Below are 16,483 nucleotides of genomic sequence, written 5' to 3' on the forward strand. Positions count from 1 at the left end.
AGAGAGAGAGAGAGATAGAGAGAGAGAGAGAGAGAGAGAGAGAGAGAGAGAGAGAGAGAGAGAAAATATGAAGCTTTCAAAGGGTCTCCCACACCAGCCTGATCTCTCCACAGGGGCTTGTGGTCATCCTGGGCCGCAGGGCCCAGCAGCAGGTGCTCAGTGAGTGCTGAATCAGGCAGGCACAACTGAAGTGTGGGTGAGTGGACACCCCCTGGGAGCTGCCGGCAGAGAACTGGCCTCCACGGGAAGCTGCCACCAGGTCGGCCTACACTTGTCCTGTCCTCGGGGGCTCTCAGGGGGCAGGGACGGCAGAGGCAGTGACAGGAGCGAAGGCCTAGGAGCATCGATCAGATATGAGCCCAAGGCCACCCAGGCACAGCTGACGACTCCAGGGCTGCGCTGCCATGGAGTCGCTGTCAGCCACGTGGCTACTGAGCTTGAACCGTGGCTCATCCAAATGAGGTGTGAGCGCAGCACACCCACAGTACAAACAGAATGCAAAATATTGTATTAATAACTGTTTTATATTAATTACATGTTTATGTGATCATATGTGGGATATAATGGGTTAAATAAAATAATTAAAATTAATTTTTCCTGTACTTTTAAAAATGTGTAGCTACTGCACTTACTTGTACCATTATTTCCATTGAGCATGGCTGCTTCCGACCCACAGGTGCCCACATCTGTCAGCTGGGTGTGCTGTCAGGTGCGGGTCTTGCAGGGGTGGGGACCTCGCGTGACTGGATCACTGTGGCATCGGGCTGGCCCTGGGCGAAGGGAGAGGCTGTGGTGCTGAGCCCAGGGCAGCTCCAAATCACAGCTCCTGGGGCCTCCCAGGAGCCCCCAGGTTTATTTCCTATGCTGTGGAGTCACAGAACTTTGTGAGTCTGGAGATGCCTGTGGGGACCTGCTTCCTATTGCACTGGTTAGGAGGTGGGGCAGTTTGCTGTCTTAAATGACTAAGTCAGCGGCTCCAGAAGCTAGAGTCCCAATTCAATCCCTTTCCACACAGCCTCCCGTGGGCTCAGGTGTGAGACCCACTCCACGCATCTTTGACCGGTCTTTGCCTGTGTCGACCGAGTCCTCCACCAGGAATGTTTCTTGTCTCTCCCTTCTATCCAGCTCCCTTTGGGCAAGCAACTGTTTATTCTTCAGGTCCCATTGCCTGGAAGCTCTGAGGGCAGGCCCTGGTGACATGCACAGTATACAACCCAGAGCACTGGCCGAACCAGGTGTGTGATCAAATGGATTCATTGTTGAATGAATTAATGGTGTTACTCCCCCCCAAGTCAGCCCAGGCCTCCATGACTCCCATTCCCTCATGTCTGGGTTTCTGCTGGACTGTGCGCTGCCCCAGGGCACTGTCCCAGGGAGGGACAGTGACATTTCCCACGCTTTCCAGAGCTTGGAGCAGAGTTGGTGCTCAGAAAATAATGAATGAAACACACACTTGAGCAAAATTCCTCCCTGGTATAGGGACATTGCTAAGCTCCCTCCCAAACCTTCCCACTGTCCCAGGCCGGTGGCTCACAGGGGTGGCAAGACTCCAACAGTCCTGCCTGTGGTGTAGGACTTCCCCTCTTACCAGAGGCGTGGCTTTGGGTATACCCCTCACCCGCTCCGAATCCTAGGGGACGACGACAGTGAGGCGCAAAAGAAACTCAGCTCTTAAGCACAGCTGGCTCGTAGAGCGGTCATGGTGACCATCATTATGATGCTTCCTGAGGGGGTAGCAGCAGGCCCCTTGGGACATCCAGGGAGCACTGCTGTTCCACTGGGCCACTGTCGAGCCTGCGCACAGGACTCTCGGGCCCCTGCCCCACTCAATGCAACGAAGCCTCACACCGACCAGCACAGAAAACATTGCTTTATTAACTGCGTTTGCCAACACATGAGGAGTGCAAAGGGCTCCTTGAGACACAGGCCCTGGGGGTGGCCAGGTCTGGAAGCCCAGGACTGAGCAGGACAGGATAGGACTGAAAGCTACGTAGCAGCGGCAACACATGTCATGCAGGGCACGGTGGGCGCTGGCCACACCGGGGCGGCCATACATCCTATTGCTCATCGAGGGTAGCGAACACGGACAATGTACAAAAAGGAGAGATAGGTCTTTGCGTTAATGAAAAATACATTTTTTCTCTACAAAGGAATCTTTTCTAATACAAGAAAATAAATATTGCAACATAAGCCAAAAATAATTTAAAATTGCTCTTTTCAATATATTTTCAGTATTTCTCTTGTATATTAACAAATGGCACATCACTTTCTTTGAAACAAAGACAGAAGGTGTCTCCTCCTGTGACATTCATATCATCCCCCCACCCCGAGCCGACGTGCAGCACAGAGTGTTGTGCATCTGAGGGACAAGGTGGCAGGAAGTGCCCTAAAGAACAACCAAAAGTCCCAGACTCCAGCCCTGGCTCTTTGGCCAATGTGGCCAGCTGGGCCAGGGGCATGGGAAGTGGCCTCCCCACGAGCCTTGCCACAGGCATCCAGACCATTCTGCAGAGCTTTGGACATGGGCAGAGGTTGGCCACATCCAGCAGTGAGCAAGGGAAGGCCAAGTCCAGCTGTTGCCCATGTCGGTTAGAGCTGGGCAGCTGATTCTCTAGGAATTGCCCTAGCACGTCCCATCGTGTGCCCATCCATGCCCAGGGCCACGCATGCACGTGGACACAGCCACAGTCCAGCCCCCATGTGGAAACCTGGGTGGCCTCTCGCGCACTGTCACCAAGTCAGTGCTCATTTAATAAAATAAACCCTTCTACCTTTCTCCTCATTTGCTGTAAAATACATTTATGATCCATAAAAATACTTCCCTTGCACATTATCCTTTCTCACTGTGATGAGGGGGGAGGGGACGGTGGGCAGCTGGGCCTGGGAAATGAGGATGACGGCCAGGATGAGTGACAGCAGCTTCTCCCTACCTGAGGGCCAGTGAGTGTGGGCAGTGTGGGCGAGGGCAAGATCTGCCCCAGCCTCTGGCCTGGAAAGGCCTCTTCTCGTCTGCCTTCTCCCCACCTTAACTTCAGGGGTGGCAAGGCCTTCAACATGATGGAGAGAGGCTGGACAAAGAGTGAAGGGGCCGTGGCTAATGGAGGGAAGAAGTGGACACCGGCATCCTCGTCCTTGCAGCAGCAGGTGGACATCCTGAAGGTGGGCAGCTGCCTGGTGAGGGGAGGTTAGGGCCTGGTCTGGCCTGGGAGGGGCCTCCACCAGCCTAACCAGACACCATGCCCCAGCGATAATCTGCCCAAACAAAGCAAGATCCAGGAGAGAAGAGGGCCAGAACCCAGAGCCAGCCTGAGCAGAGGCCCCTGAAGAGTGCCAGCTGCCCCGTACTCCCTCCCAGGTTCTCTCCTGCCTCCAGGGGGCCCAGACCCTGCCTCAGGATGGGTGAAGGGGTCAGGGGGCAAGTGCTGAGTTTCCTGGACCTAAGCCATTCCTGCCACCCTAGTCCCCTCACCCGAGGGAAAGTTTGGTTGTTCTTTAAGCTCATCCCTTGCTTCCTGCGAGGTCAGACTGAGCAATCCAGCACAGACAAGGCTGTGACGTGAAGCACGGGGGAGGAAGGAGGTCTGTTCAAAGGCAGTAAACAGAGAACGGGGTTGGGACGCTGCTGCTGACACTGCACTGGCCACTGCTACCCAGGTGGCAGGCAGACTAAACTACGTGGTAGCTCATGCCATCCCAACGCCCAGAGTCCTTGAAGCCTGCTGAGTCCATTCCAACCGGACACATTTGTCCGATCCCCTGAACTGAGTCATCATCTTTGTTTCCTGTTTTGCTAAAATTCACATAAAGCTGAGTGTCAATGACAACGCCACTGTCGTACCTCGGGAGTTTTGGAGTCGGGGGCGAGTGGTCAGGCTGCTTCGATCCCCGAATTGCGCCGGGTGTTCATTCGCACGGGGGAACCTCTCGGTCAGGACTCGGGCCTGGCCGGTTTCCCGCGTGTTCCTCCCCACTGTGCGGCTGTTCCTGAAAGCTCACGGTGGGCCCAGTCCAGGGTTTGAAATCCAACACCTGGTTCCGGTTTCCACAGTCGGGCAGCAGAACAGCATCCTCTTCCAAGAGCTCGAGCTGGTCTCCTTGGGTGTGTGCAAGGAACATGTTCCTGTAAGCTGTTGCTAAAGACCTCCATTAAAAAAAGTCCAAGTGACAGGGTGCTCGGTCCAGGCTGTGCTGTGTTATGGTCAAAATATTCTTTGGCATCCACAGAATGATTCGACTGTCACTGGGCTTTTGCAAGGTTCTTGTTGGAGAAGTTCTGGCTTTACCAGTGGCGGAAGTGACCCAGGAGTAATTCACAAATGAAAAAAACACACGTTTTCACTGAATTCCTTTTTTGTTTGTTCCCTGAGCTATCACCCTGGGGCCACTCCACGGAAACTCTTCAGACCAGCTACCTGGACCTCGAGGGGAGGGGAGGGGAGGAGAGGCGGGTGGGTGGCGGGGAGGGAGGGCACAGTTGGGAAAGGGGGTTAAGGCTCACAGGGAGAGGAACCAGGAGCCTCCAGCAAGACTTAAAACAGCCCCAGCAGCCAAGGCGGCCGCCTGGGCCCCGGGATCCCACTGCTAGTTGGAAGGAGTTTCCAGAAGGAAACCGAGGAAGCAGCTCATCTCTTAGCAGGACTGGGAAACCTGAAAAGGCGAACGGCCTGGTCAGCTGTCTGGGAGTGACCAGACTTTGGCCGAGACTGGCTCCGACGGAAGGAAGGAAGTTGGAGCTCGGAGCGATTCTCTGCAGCGGGCAAGTCTGAGCCCACGCCCCCGTCTGGGCACTGGCCCTCCCTGGCAGCCCTCCACTGGCACTGGTGGCTGGCTGCCTGGGAGTCCCCTGAGTAAGTGGCACAGCTCAGGAAGGATTCTGGAAACCCCTTCCTGGGGCTGCAGGGCTGGGCACTGGCAGGGGCCGAGCAGCAAGGGAGTGGAGGGTCGCGGGGTGGGTGGGCAGGCCTTTGATGTGGGTTGACAAGGGCGGTTGCGGTTCCCCTGGAACCAGCAGGGCCCTCCGCGCCCCCTCAGTGCTTTCTCATGTAAGCTCGTTGTGCTTGTGACAGTGAGTAGACTCTGGCTGGGTATCACTTATGATAGACTTCCTTGGGGATCAGTGGAGTGCAGCAGGACCCCCCAAATGGACTCCAGTGGAATTTGAGGGCAAGGTGGGCAGGCCCTGGGCTGGCCCATCTGCCATGAAATAATGCCCAAACGACATTCTGTGTCACCCAGTGGCAGCGGGCTGGCGTCCTGAGCTCTCCTTCACCTTGTCTGCGTCTAGCCGGGAGCCCAGCGACGCCGGGCGGGGCTGCCGCCGCCACATGGGTGCTGCACAGGACTTGGCCCGGTCCTTGCAGCCAGAGCTGTGGGAGGAATCCTAATGTCCTAGGCCAGCACAGAGGAAAGACAACAGTGTAGAATTCGGAACTCTCTCTGTATTAAAAATAAAACCACAACGGAGTGGCAGCCTTGAGAGTCTGGGACACTCAGCAGATTGGAAATGGCAGTTGTGACTGGGCTGAGGCCTCGTGGGGGACTAGGGCAGGGCCTGAGACGGGGGTAGGGGTGACTTAGGAGGCCAAAACCCCCATGCGGACCACCTCCTCAGCCCCTGCTTCCCGGGGACCCCGCTGTCCCCCCCTGTCCTTAGCCTCCACGTCTGAGTCGCTCATCTCCCTATCAGAGAAGAAGCCATCAGTCTCAGGGTCAAAGTGTAAGCTGACCTTTGGCCTCTCGGCCACAGCAGGAGGAGGTCCTGTCCCGGCATCAGGCCTGGCACCCGATGACCTCCGGGTCCCCTTGCTCTCGCGGGACTGCCGCAGCCGGCCTGAGGGCTTGAGGCTTGCCATTGGGCCAGGCACTTGGACATTCGAGTCGGCAGCCATGGGGGCGGCCTCGTCGGGGGTGTCAGGGGCCAGCGGTGGGGGGCTCTTGGGAGCTGCGGGGATGGGACAGTCCCCGGCTGTAGGACTGGACGGCAGGTGCGAAGGTGTTCGCCGTGGAGGTTTCCTGGCAGGTGGTCCTTGACCTGGACCCCCCTTGCCGCCACCTGCATCCTGGCCCCAGGGCTTCTTGGGGGGTTTGTCCGGAGTCGTCCGTGAACCAGGCCCATCCTGTGGTGGCTTCTTCTTGGCAGGCAGGCGGGTGGCGCGGCCACGGGCCTTCCTGGCTGGGTCGCCGGGTCGCAGTGAGGGGTCCCGCATGAAGCTTAGCAGCGTCTCCTCGTCTTGCAGCAGCTCCTCCGACAGCAGCCCGGGCGCAGGGTCCTCGCGGTGCCCATTATTCAGTGACCATTCGCTCATGGCCATGTTCTCCGCTGTGATCTGCACCGACTGCGCCAGCCAGCTGTTGAAGAAGGTGCCGTCGATGGGGAACGGGGTGGACAGGCCTGGCGGAGGGGAGAGAGGAGGAAGATGAGATGCCAGCAGGTGTCAGTCCCACCCTCTCTGGAATCCCTTTCTGACCCTCCCCAGCAGGCTTTGCAGGCTCCCTGTTCAAAAATTATTATTGAGAATTTTCAGGTGGCCACAGGAGAATATTAAAACAAGCAAGGGCCTTTGGCCCTGCACACCCATGAGGTGCAGGGAGCGGAGGAATGGGGGGAAATGCCCTCAGGCCACCAGGGGGCGCTGGATTTCTATGCACATTGCCTCCCAGAGCTTCCAAAACAAGGAAGTTGGGTAAGGATGTCAGGCATGAATAAGGTGGCAATGTTTCAGGGTATAAGACCTCTCTTGGATGTCAGCGCCTGCTCTAGCTATAGGCCAACCCCTCCTTCCTCAGGTCTCGGAACAGCTAGTGAGACTAGCCTCCCATTAGACACCCAACTTGTCCCCTTCCTGAGACGGAGGGAGATAAGAGACGACCTGGGGCTTCTGTGCTGGAAGTGAGGCCTAGAAGGGGACTCCACTGCCATCCCTGAGAAGTGCTCTGGGGGAGCATGTGACATCCTGGGAGACAAAGCCCACTGCTGAGGTCCCTTCATTACGGGGTAGCCGTACAGTCTGTGACAGAGAAGACGGGTTGGGCCAGTGCCTTGGCCACTCCTTTGGGTCTCTGTCATGAAGGTCACTGGTACTGAAGAGAGGGCCATTGAAAGGTTCTGGCCGAGTGGGACAAGGATGGAGAACCCTGGGCCCACACCTCCCAGCACGGCGGTGGCTCCCAGAAGGGCCAGGTGGCCTAGGTCCCTTCAGGGCCCCCAGGGAATGAGCAGTGGAATGAGCAGTCAGTTCCTGAGCTCCTGGACACAGCCTCCAGGTCTACAAAAGGGGAATTTCTCGGATGGCACCCGGGCTCCGAAACCCTAGTCTCTTTTATGGCCAGGAGGTGGAGTGCCTGGGCAAAGAAGGCCTCCGCTCTGTGCAGTGGGTGCTGATGGTCCCAGCCGGCCTCATATGGGGGCTGCAAGGGGAGGGATGGTGTGAGCCCTGCCGGTCTGCCAGGCCAGCATGGCCCCTTACCCAGCTGCCCCAGGACTGAGTCGGGCCCCGCCTTCATTTTCTCTTTCTTCTCAGGGCTGCCCTTTGGGCCCTCACGGCTTTTCCTTTTCGAGTCGTTCTTCTTGCCCTTTGGTCTCCGCCCAGACCGCTCTGCACCGGGGAGAGAGAGAGCAGGTGGTTATCCCAGACTGCCTCGGCCAGAACCAAGGTCACTGCGTACCACCCCAGGAGTCCCTCCTCACCGGGTGCCTCACCATCCCGGTCGCCTTGCCCTGCTCTGTACCCCAGGCTCAGAGCCTTGGGGGCTTGGAGAACTGCGGCTCCTGTGAGTCCAGGGGCAGGCGGTGTGGGAGAGTGTGGTCACTGCCCACCGCTGCTCTGGCCGGGTTTGGGGAGGGCGCAGGGCCTTGAAGTGGGTGGAAGGCTGGCTGGAGGTGAGTGGACAGGGCAGGGTCTTGAATGCTAGGCCAAGGAGCTGGACATGAAGGTGGACAGAACACTATCTGAGGAGTCAAGAGGTTTTGGTTAGTCCCTCGAGTTGGTCTCCTGGTCTGCTTTTGAGGTCAGACAGGAGATGGGAGACCTGGCCGCACACCTAACCTTCATACCCCTTCAGTCCATGACCATACGGGTCTAAGGAGCCATAGAAAACACCCAAGCAGGGAGGGACCTATGGAGGGGGAGGCCCAGCTGCCAGGAATATTCTCCCAGCTTCTCAACTGCAGGCCAGAGGGCTTCCTAAATAAGGATTTAAGAAAATGTTGGGGGGTGTGGTCCCAGCTCTGTAATTTTCCCAGCTTGGCTGCTGATTCCCTGTGCACCTCCTGCTGGGCCTCAGTCTCCACATCTATAACATGGGACCAGTGCCCATACACTGTGAGGGCAGGCTTCTGAGGCCCCCACTGTCCGCAGCTAGTCTGAGCTCCTTCTGAGGGTCACAAGACCTTGCCTGGTCAACCTTGACAACCCCTCGGCCTCACTTTGGACATCTTCCTCCTGCTCTAATCGCACTGATACCAACAGCTTCCTTCCAGTTTCTCTAACAAGATAAGCTCTGGTCTCTGGGTCTCCAAAAACACTCCTTCCTTGTCCTGGCCTTCACCTGGTTCAGCTCCAGCCTCAATAAATACCACTGCCACCGGGAAGCCTTCTCAAGCCCTCTGGCCAGACAGGCCTTGGCAATATGCCTGTAGCCCACGTCCCACGCCAGGGGTCAAGCGCACAACACGGAGGGCATCAGCTTCGGGCAGCGGCAAACCAGTCCTCTGCCCGGAACAAGGGCTGCCTGTTGTGGCCACTCAGACCCGGGAGCTGCAAATGTTGCGACTCTTGAACATGTTTCTGGAACCCGGTGCCTCGGGTACTGCAGGCTGTGCCACTCTGCTGCCTCGGCCGCGTTGCTCCTGCGGCTGGAGGTGCTCACGGTGCGGCCCCAGGAAGCCCGAGGCTGCTGCGGATCCACTGTCGCTGTGAAGCCTCCCTCACAGCTGTCCCTGCACCAGCACCACTGCCGCCCCCTGGCCACCACTTCCCTTTGTCTTCCCAGGTGGTGAGCTCCACAAGGGCGGGACCTTGTCCGTTCAGCCCACAGCAGTGTGCCCGCAATACCCAGCACAGCGCCTGGCCTCCGTCCACGCTCAGTTAGTGCTCACGGAACCAATCACGGATGAGGGGGAGCCGGGGACCACTCTGGGCGCCAGGGAGCTGCCATAGCCTTGAGGGTGCACGGCGAGCTCTGAGCTCTGCATGGCTGTGACCCACCGTCTTTACTTGGCACTCCTGGTTTTTTGGGCCAGAGTGGGTGGTGATTCCAAAGTGCAGATGAGGCAGCTTGGCTGTCAGGCAGGGGTGGCCAGCCCTCAGTCATCGGCTCCGGTGGTGGCCTGGCAGCTCTCTTCTCTGTCCACTCCAGGCCCAGCCTAACCCAGAGGCTGAGCCGGCAGTGGCCGCCCAGGGGGTCAAGCACTGCCCTCCTTAACATGTGAAGACTCCAGGAAGAGCCCTGTGTCTGGCAATATCCACACAACTAACAGATAAAAGCAAAGCCAGAGCTTCTTTGGCCTTTGATTTCCAAATCTATTAAATGCATGTGATGCAGGAGAGTAAGAAATAAGAGGGAATAGCTTCTGGCACAGGGCCTGAATCCAATCCTCTGAGACCAGAGTAAAAGGATCTCTTCCATCACTGGGCAGCTGCTTTCTTCAGGTTCAACACTCAGGCACATGGGTCAGGCAATCTCGCCGGCTTCGGGCCCTTCCTGCCACAGCACCAGCGCACAGCCACTAGGACCTCTGGTCCACACCTGTTCACATGCAATTTACTACTGAACCACTGTGGCCCTGGCACTACCTGGTGTCCCTAGTGGATAAGAACGCTCTCAGAGGGCAGGCCTGATGCCCACACTCCAACCTCTGGCTCCTTGCCTAACAATACATACCTGGGACCCTGGGGAGGTCCCCCTCTCGGCCGTTACTGAATGATGGAGGGTAGGGGTGGGGGCCGGTGGCCCCGGGCCCCATGCACATGCCCCAAACCAGGCTCCATAGACACACCCTTCTTGGGACCCAACCCCTTGAGTGTGTGTGCACACTGAGGTGGCTGGTGTTGGGCAGGGAAGGCGCCTACCTCGACACAGATCCTGTTCAATAAGTTTCATCTGCAGGTGGAATATCTGCTCCTGGAGTTTGCAGATGGCGTGTTTCGTTCTCTCCCGCCTTGTCACCATGTAGCACAGATTTCTAACCTGAGGAAACACAAGAGACATTTCCCACCTTACTCAAGGGCGACCACCCCTGACCTTCCGGCTCTGGGGGCCACCACTGCCTAACCTGCCCGGGACATCTGGGAATCAATTCCCGGACCCCGAGTGTCCTTAGCCCTGAGCCACAATTCCCTGATACAAAACATGGGCCGAGCACAGTCTTGACCCTGTGGCCCTGGCTGAGCCAGTGACAGAGAGCATCTAGGTAGCTCAGGCTGGTGACTCCGCCTTCCTGGCTGAGTCAGCAACACTGCTGCCCGAGGCCCTTCTAACACAGCCCTCACCCCTATATTCACAGTGCACCGAGGCTCACTGGGCCTCGCGAGGGCACCAAGCCCATCCCTCTGCCTCCTGTCCAAGGCCTCTTTCCCACCAAAGAAACTCTTCAGCCATAGAAAAGCCACCTCCTATCCCGAGACACGAAGGGCCATGGAGCATGGAGTGAGAGAACCCAGCACAACAGCTTCGAGCAGGCAGCCTCCAACCCACCTGGGTCTCCTTGCTGCTCTGGGACCTGAGCCAGGCCCACGCCTGCACTGGCCGAGGCCCCCACGTCCACAGGCATGTGCTCAGCCAGAGACAGAACTCCTCACAGGGCGGGGCGGGGCCCCTGGCCTCCGAGGGCCAGCGAGGAAGAGCCTCTTGCACTGGCCTGGAAGCACCTGAAGGACGGGCCATTTTTGCTCTCTGTTCATGTGACGACTTGCTCCAGCGTGCCCATCCTCACCGGCTGCTCCCTGGGCCAAGACCAGGCCCCCTCCCCGAAACACTTCCTTGTTGTGGTGTCATCTTCAGTTTAGGTCAGAACTTCCAGTGGCAGGGACTGGCCAGGGGCTGCTGAGCTGAAATTCTGGGTCCCACCAGGGTCTTTCCAGCTAAAACTAGTACTGTCTCCAGTTGGGTTCCATCTTCCAGGTCAGGCTGCATGTCCTTAAGCTGCCTGGGATGATCTGTGGGTTTTAGAGCCCCCGGACTGTTGTCATGGGCACCATTCTCCTGGCCTGGGGTGGCCGTGATCAGTCCTCGCTGTACACACGAGCATCCTCATGTCCCTCCTGGGCCTAGTTGTGAAAGAGGTCCCAGCATGCCTGCTCCCGTCCTGGCCTTGCAGGAAGACTCTTGGTGGCACTCGCACTGGTGAGTGCACCCAGGACAGACAGGGAGCACCAGGCCATCCTAGTGGCCAGCAGGGGCCCAGCCTGACCTCCTCAGGACCTCCTGCCAACCCACCTCCTCCCACACGGCTCTGAGCACAGGCTGTGGCTCTGGAAACTCCCGTGGTGCTGGGTCCTGGGCTCAGCAGTGAGCAATGCCATCTGGGTCCCTTTCTTCTCAGGATTTGTAGCCCAGTTGGGCAGACAGATGCTGACCAAGTACTGACAGGACCAGGCGGCCCTGAACCAGACTTGGAGAGGATGAGGAAGGCTTCTTGGAGAAAGGGGCAGCTAGGCAGGGAGGGGTCTGATCACAGAGAGGGAGACAGGCTGGGGACAGGAATCCAGGGAAAGGCCAGCCGGGGGAGGGGCAGAGCGAGGCCTTGTGGCTAGAGAGTGAGGCTTTGAGGCCTCGCTGAGTCAGGCCAAGCAGAGCTGTGCAGAGATTTTGATGGTGGTGTGTAAATGCTGGGGCCCTTAATGACCCGGCTCCTCCTCATCTGCCCCCTCGCCGATCTGTCAGCATGCCCATCGGTCCTTCCTGGGGGCGCGAACCCTTGCCTCAGCCCCCTCGCCGCGTAGTCACCCCCATCATCTTCAGTTGGACCCCTCTGCCCATCCAGAGCAATCTTCTGAAAGTGCAAATCCTTCGACGGCGTCTGTGCGGAACCTCAGATGTAATTAGTTAAGATGAGGTCATCCTGGAGATGAGTGAGCCCTAACGCCACTAAGTCCTTGTGCAAGGCCACGTGATGGGCCGCACGCACAGGGAGAATGCCACAGGACACGGCGGAGGCTGGGGTCATGGGTCTCCACGTCAGGGCGGCCCAGCAGCTAGGAGAGAGGCCCGGAACAGACCCCCTGGAGCCGGTGCAGGACTCAGCTCAGCGACTTCTGGCCTCTAGTTTGTAGTACTTTGTTACAGTCGCCCCGGGAAACAAATATAGCTTCCTTCCTGCCACAGTGAAAAAGCACAGCCCAGAGCCTGTTCGGTCTGATCCAGTCACCTCAGGGCCCGGTCCCAACAGGCCTCCAGGGCTGCCCCACCTCCAGGCACTTCTGTCTGTGTCCAGCCCACGTCTGCCTTGGAGCCTTGGTGCACACTCTACTCTTCCCCCAAGGCTGGGCTCACATCACCTCCAGAGGCCTTCCCTGTCCGGCATACGCGCAGTCCAACATTACCTCCTTGTATCCCAGTCTGTTTTCTTCCTGGCGGTCACAGGACCTAAAGTGCGTGGAGTCAGTGGGGATGAAAAGAAGGGGATGGATTCATGGCTACTCTGGAGGCCTTAAAACAAACCAGTCAATATATCTACTTTAAAAACGGATCGGTCAAGGTCCAGCTTTTTGAAATTTTCGAAAACATTCCATTCTGGAGTTTTCTCACACTTAAACCCAACTTCTTCAGGTAAGAAGATGCCAGACGAGGTGAGGCTCAGAGTTATAGATTTCTCCCCAAAGTATACTTAAATACTTCCTGTTAAAGCCTGCTGGTAGTGTTCTGTTTCTTCTCTTTCACTTGAAACTCTAGAGCAGCGGTTCTCAACCTGTGGGTCGCGACCCCTTCAGGGGTCGCCTAAGACCATCGTAAAACACATATATAATTACATATCGTTTTTGTGATTAATCACTATGCTTTAATTATGTTCAATTTGTAATGATGAAAATACATCCTGCATATCAGATATTTACATTACGATTCATAACAGTAGCAAAATTACAGTTATGAAGTAGCCACGAAAATAATTTTATGGTTGGGGGTCACCACAACACGAGGAACTGTATTAAAGGGTCGTGGCATTAGGAAGGTTGAGAACCACTGCTCTAGAGGAAGGATTCCTAAGGCAAGTCCAAAGAATAACTGGCATCAAGACCCCTAGGGCAGCTGATTAAAAATACAGATGCCCAGGCCTGGGGGCCTGACATACTCTCCGGGGGTGGGGTCCTCAAATCTGCACCTCACGTGCTACTGTGAAGTCAGAAGGACGGCCCTCGCCAGGGGCTCCCAGTCAGCTGCACAGGCTATTGCGTAGATGGTTCATTGTAGGACAGGAAGAGAACAGAACTTCTACTGGCATATTTTTTTATCCTATTAGAAATTCTGAATATGTTTGTTTTATAATAAACAGTGGTAGATATGAAAAGATATTAAAAATACAGGATATTACAGATAAATGCTCAATTTCCCCCCTGACCTGGGTACAGCAGACAATCAATAATGTCTGGACTATAGAAAACAGGAATGCTTCCTTCTGAGAATCCCAACTCTGCCAACATTCTTTGGTTGGTACTCTAACCCTAATCCTGTGCTCATTTCACCCTGGAATCATCAACGGCTCCTCTAATTTCTCCCGAGACGCTCGGTGCCACAGCCAGCTGTGACTGAATGCTGTAGAATTCCTCTCCCGGGTGGCTTTGGGGGACAGAGTGTTGAGGCCACCTTAGAAGCTCAGCCAGGCTGTCAGGCTCCTGACTGTCCTTACTGTTTTTTTTCTGATTATAAAGATAAAACACTCTTAAAAAAATAATCCAAGTAACAAAGTCCTCCAAAACTAGGGCAGGGATTGGTAATAAAAGCAGGTTTTACATTTTGATGAAATTGTTTTGATATCAGCAATTTTGCAGCGAGAACCTGGATGTGGGCTGAGGAGACAGGAGAGCAGAGAGGACAAATGGCCGGTTATCTGAAACTAGAATGGACCAGGGCTGGAGGAATTCACAGAGATGGAGGCAGCGGGAAGAGCAGGCTTGGACCTGTGGGCATGCTGGGCATGAGATGCTGGCGCTCAGGAGAGAGTGTGGCTGGCGTCCTTCCGATGGGGAGCACAGCTGTGGAGCCGAGGCAGCACTGAGAGTTTAGGCCGAGTGTGGTGGATGCTCACTAGGCCAAGGAGAACTCAGAGGGGGAGAGAGAACTGGGGTATTAAGTGGGCATCTGGTCAGAGCATCAACAAGAAAAGTTATTCCAGAACAAGGGCGTGATAGACTGTGGCAGCCACTGCTGAGAGGGCCAGGGGACAGGATGGAGAAGTGACTACGGGACCTAGGGAGACGGAGGAGGCTGTTGGCCCTGGTGGAAGGTTCTGCAGTGTGGTGGCGGCAGGAGCATGGCCGGAGTGGGAAGCAAGGAAGTAAGAGCCGTGAGGGATGATGGGAAAGGAGAGAAGGATGTGATGGAGAAACCCACGACTAGAGAGAGATGGGAAGGGAGGGTTTGCTCTCGAAATTGGGAGAAGGTAAAATAGATTCAAATGCTGGTGGGATCCTGGAGACGAAGACAGGGGAAGAGAAGAGAGACTTCTGTGCTGCAGGGCGGGGGCTGGAAAGGGACACTTGGGGACGGGGGGCGGGGGGGCGGCGAAGGGGCTCGGAGGGTCTCCGGGCATGAAGCTGGAGGGTTCTGGTCTGAGGAACAGGAAGTGAGGTTGTCTGCTATCAGATGGGGGGCCCTGAGCGAGGTGGATAGAGGTAGCGATTGGTGGATTGGGGAACCCAGAGAGTTGCTAGCCCAGGCTGGGGGGCAGGCATTTTGGGGGACCCACCTTCTCACTGCTAGGGGATCGATCCCGGTGGGCAGAGTGTGGCTCCTACTGGAGGAGGCTCTGGCAGGGGTGTGGCCTCCATACAGGGGCAAGAGGACAGGCAGCGAGCTAATGCCAATGAAGAAAATAAGGGACAGTGGAGGGTAGAGGGCCTGGGAGGAACTGAGCAGGGAGAACAGGAGGCTGTGGTTATGGAGGGGAATGTGGGGATCTGGAGGTGGTGACAGGGTTTGAGTGGGATGGGGGCACTAATGGGTCAGAAGGTCCCAGAGATGGGAGATGCAGGGATTGAGGAGCCAGAGTGCTGGAGGCCAAGCAGACCACAGTCCAGGCACTGAGGACAGTGAGTGGGGAGTGACCAATGAAAAGGAAGCAGGTGTAGGGTCTTCCTCTCTGGGGAGAGGCCTGGGGGAGGGGTTCCTTCACTATTATCCTCCGCTGGGGGCAGGGGTGTCTGAGAGCCGCCCCTGCCTGCCGAGCCCCACTCAGGCCAGGCCAGGCTCTCGAGTAAACCCCTGGTAACCAGATCCAGGCCCACAGGCGGCAGAGGCCTGCACAGCCGGAACTGCCTCCTTGGTTGCTAGGGGACACCAGCGCCCTTGCTCGCTGTCGCTGTCGGTGCTGCAATGTTTCTGTCAGCTGTGAATAGCTCTGGGAGGCTGCAGTGGCCACGCCTTCCCGAGCTGCCTACCAGGGCTTAGGCCTGTGGCTAAAATGTTAGAGAAGCACATCTTCCATGGTGGTGGCAGCATGGCCCAGCTCTTGCTTCTCTCAGCAAAACTCCTTCCTGGCCTTGGGGCAAATCCACCAGGGAGGATGCCCTGTGGTCCCAGGCACTGGGCCTACCTTTCAATTCTCCGGGGAGCCCCCACCCTGCAGGCCGGCCGCCCCTCTACAAGCCAGAGCAGCCATGATCACCACCACTCACAAGGAGGGCACTGTGCTAAGCTCTGTCCCCCCATCTTCACGGGGACCCCTAAGGTTAGTGTGATCCTTATCCCATTCCATAGACAAGGAGACTGAAACTCAGAAGGCACCGAGCTGAGAAGTGCTGGACTGGATGCCAACCCTGGCTGGCCAAGGTCTCGACCTCTCGATGGCTCCAGCCCAACCTGGCCTGTGCGCAGTCGCAGGCTGGATACGCTCGGCCGTCAGCACTGGGCCATGAGCAGAGGCTGGACCCGCTGGCCATGCCACCAGCATGCATGGGTCTTTCCAGAAAGCCTCCCCTGTGGCACAGTGCTTGGCTTCATTCACTTACTTCAGTTACCCACGCGTGGCTGTGAAAGGCACGGAGGCTGGAACTGGAGGGGGTCGACCTGGCGCGTGGCTTGCACACCCTCACTTTGCTCCCAGCTGGAGAAGCAGCATTGTGACAGGGCTCCTGAGCCCCAAGAAGCTGCAGAGATGAAAGCCGGGCCTGCCTCCCTTTCCTGGAGGAAGAGTGGGCTGACTCTGAAGGACTCTGTTCCCCGACCAGAGGGATCTGTGTGGCAGCTCTTGTTGCTCCAGAGCTGGCACCTAACCCTTGGCAAGGTTGACCCTCGGAGCACCTGTACCAGCTAACAGGGCGGGTGGGGT

The 16,483-nt window shown here is 56.9% G+C and overlaps 1 protein-coding gene and 1 long non-coding RNA gene across 4 annotated transcripts in view; one reads left to right on the forward strand and one right to left on the reverse strand.

Annotated features, from left to right (window-relative positions):
- The window catches only part of LOC107182993, a 15,769-nt gene extending 6,368 nt beyond the window's left edge, over positions 1 to 9,401 (forward strand). Inside the window, exon 3 of the long non-coding RNA XR_001513770.1 lies at positions 7,859 to 9,401. This is a non-coding gene — a long non-coding RNA (uncharacterized LOC107182993). The remainder of the gene's footprint in view (positions 1 to 7,858) is intronic.
- Positions 1,856 to 16,483, reverse strand: part of JADE2 (jade family PHD finger 2) — a 49,579-nt gene continuing 34,951 nt past the window's right edge. For 2 of the 3 annotated variants that reach the window (XM_015563559.1, XM_015563565.1), the window contains exons 10-12: positions 10,071 to 10,188; positions 7,467 to 7,595; positions 1,856 to 6,391 (exon numbers count right to left, since the gene is read on the reverse strand). In XM_015563559.1, the coding sequence (XP_015419045.1) occupies positions 5,574 to 6,391; positions 7,467 to 7,595; positions 10,071 to 10,188 (1,065 nt within the window). In that variant the 3' untranslated portion in view covers positions 1,856 to 5,573. The remainder of the gene's footprint in view (positions 6,392 to 7,466; positions 7,596 to 10,070; positions 10,189 to 16,483) is intronic. The other variant, XM_015563561.1, reaches the window with a different exon arrangement.

Source organism: Myotis davidii, unplaced genomic scaffold (genome assembly GCF_000327345.1).
Source record: "Myotis davidii unplaced genomic scaffold, ASM32734v1 scaffold471, whole genome shotgun sequence".
NCBI lineage: Eukaryota > Metazoa > Chordata > Mammalia > Chiroptera > Vespertilionidae > Myotis > Myotis davidii.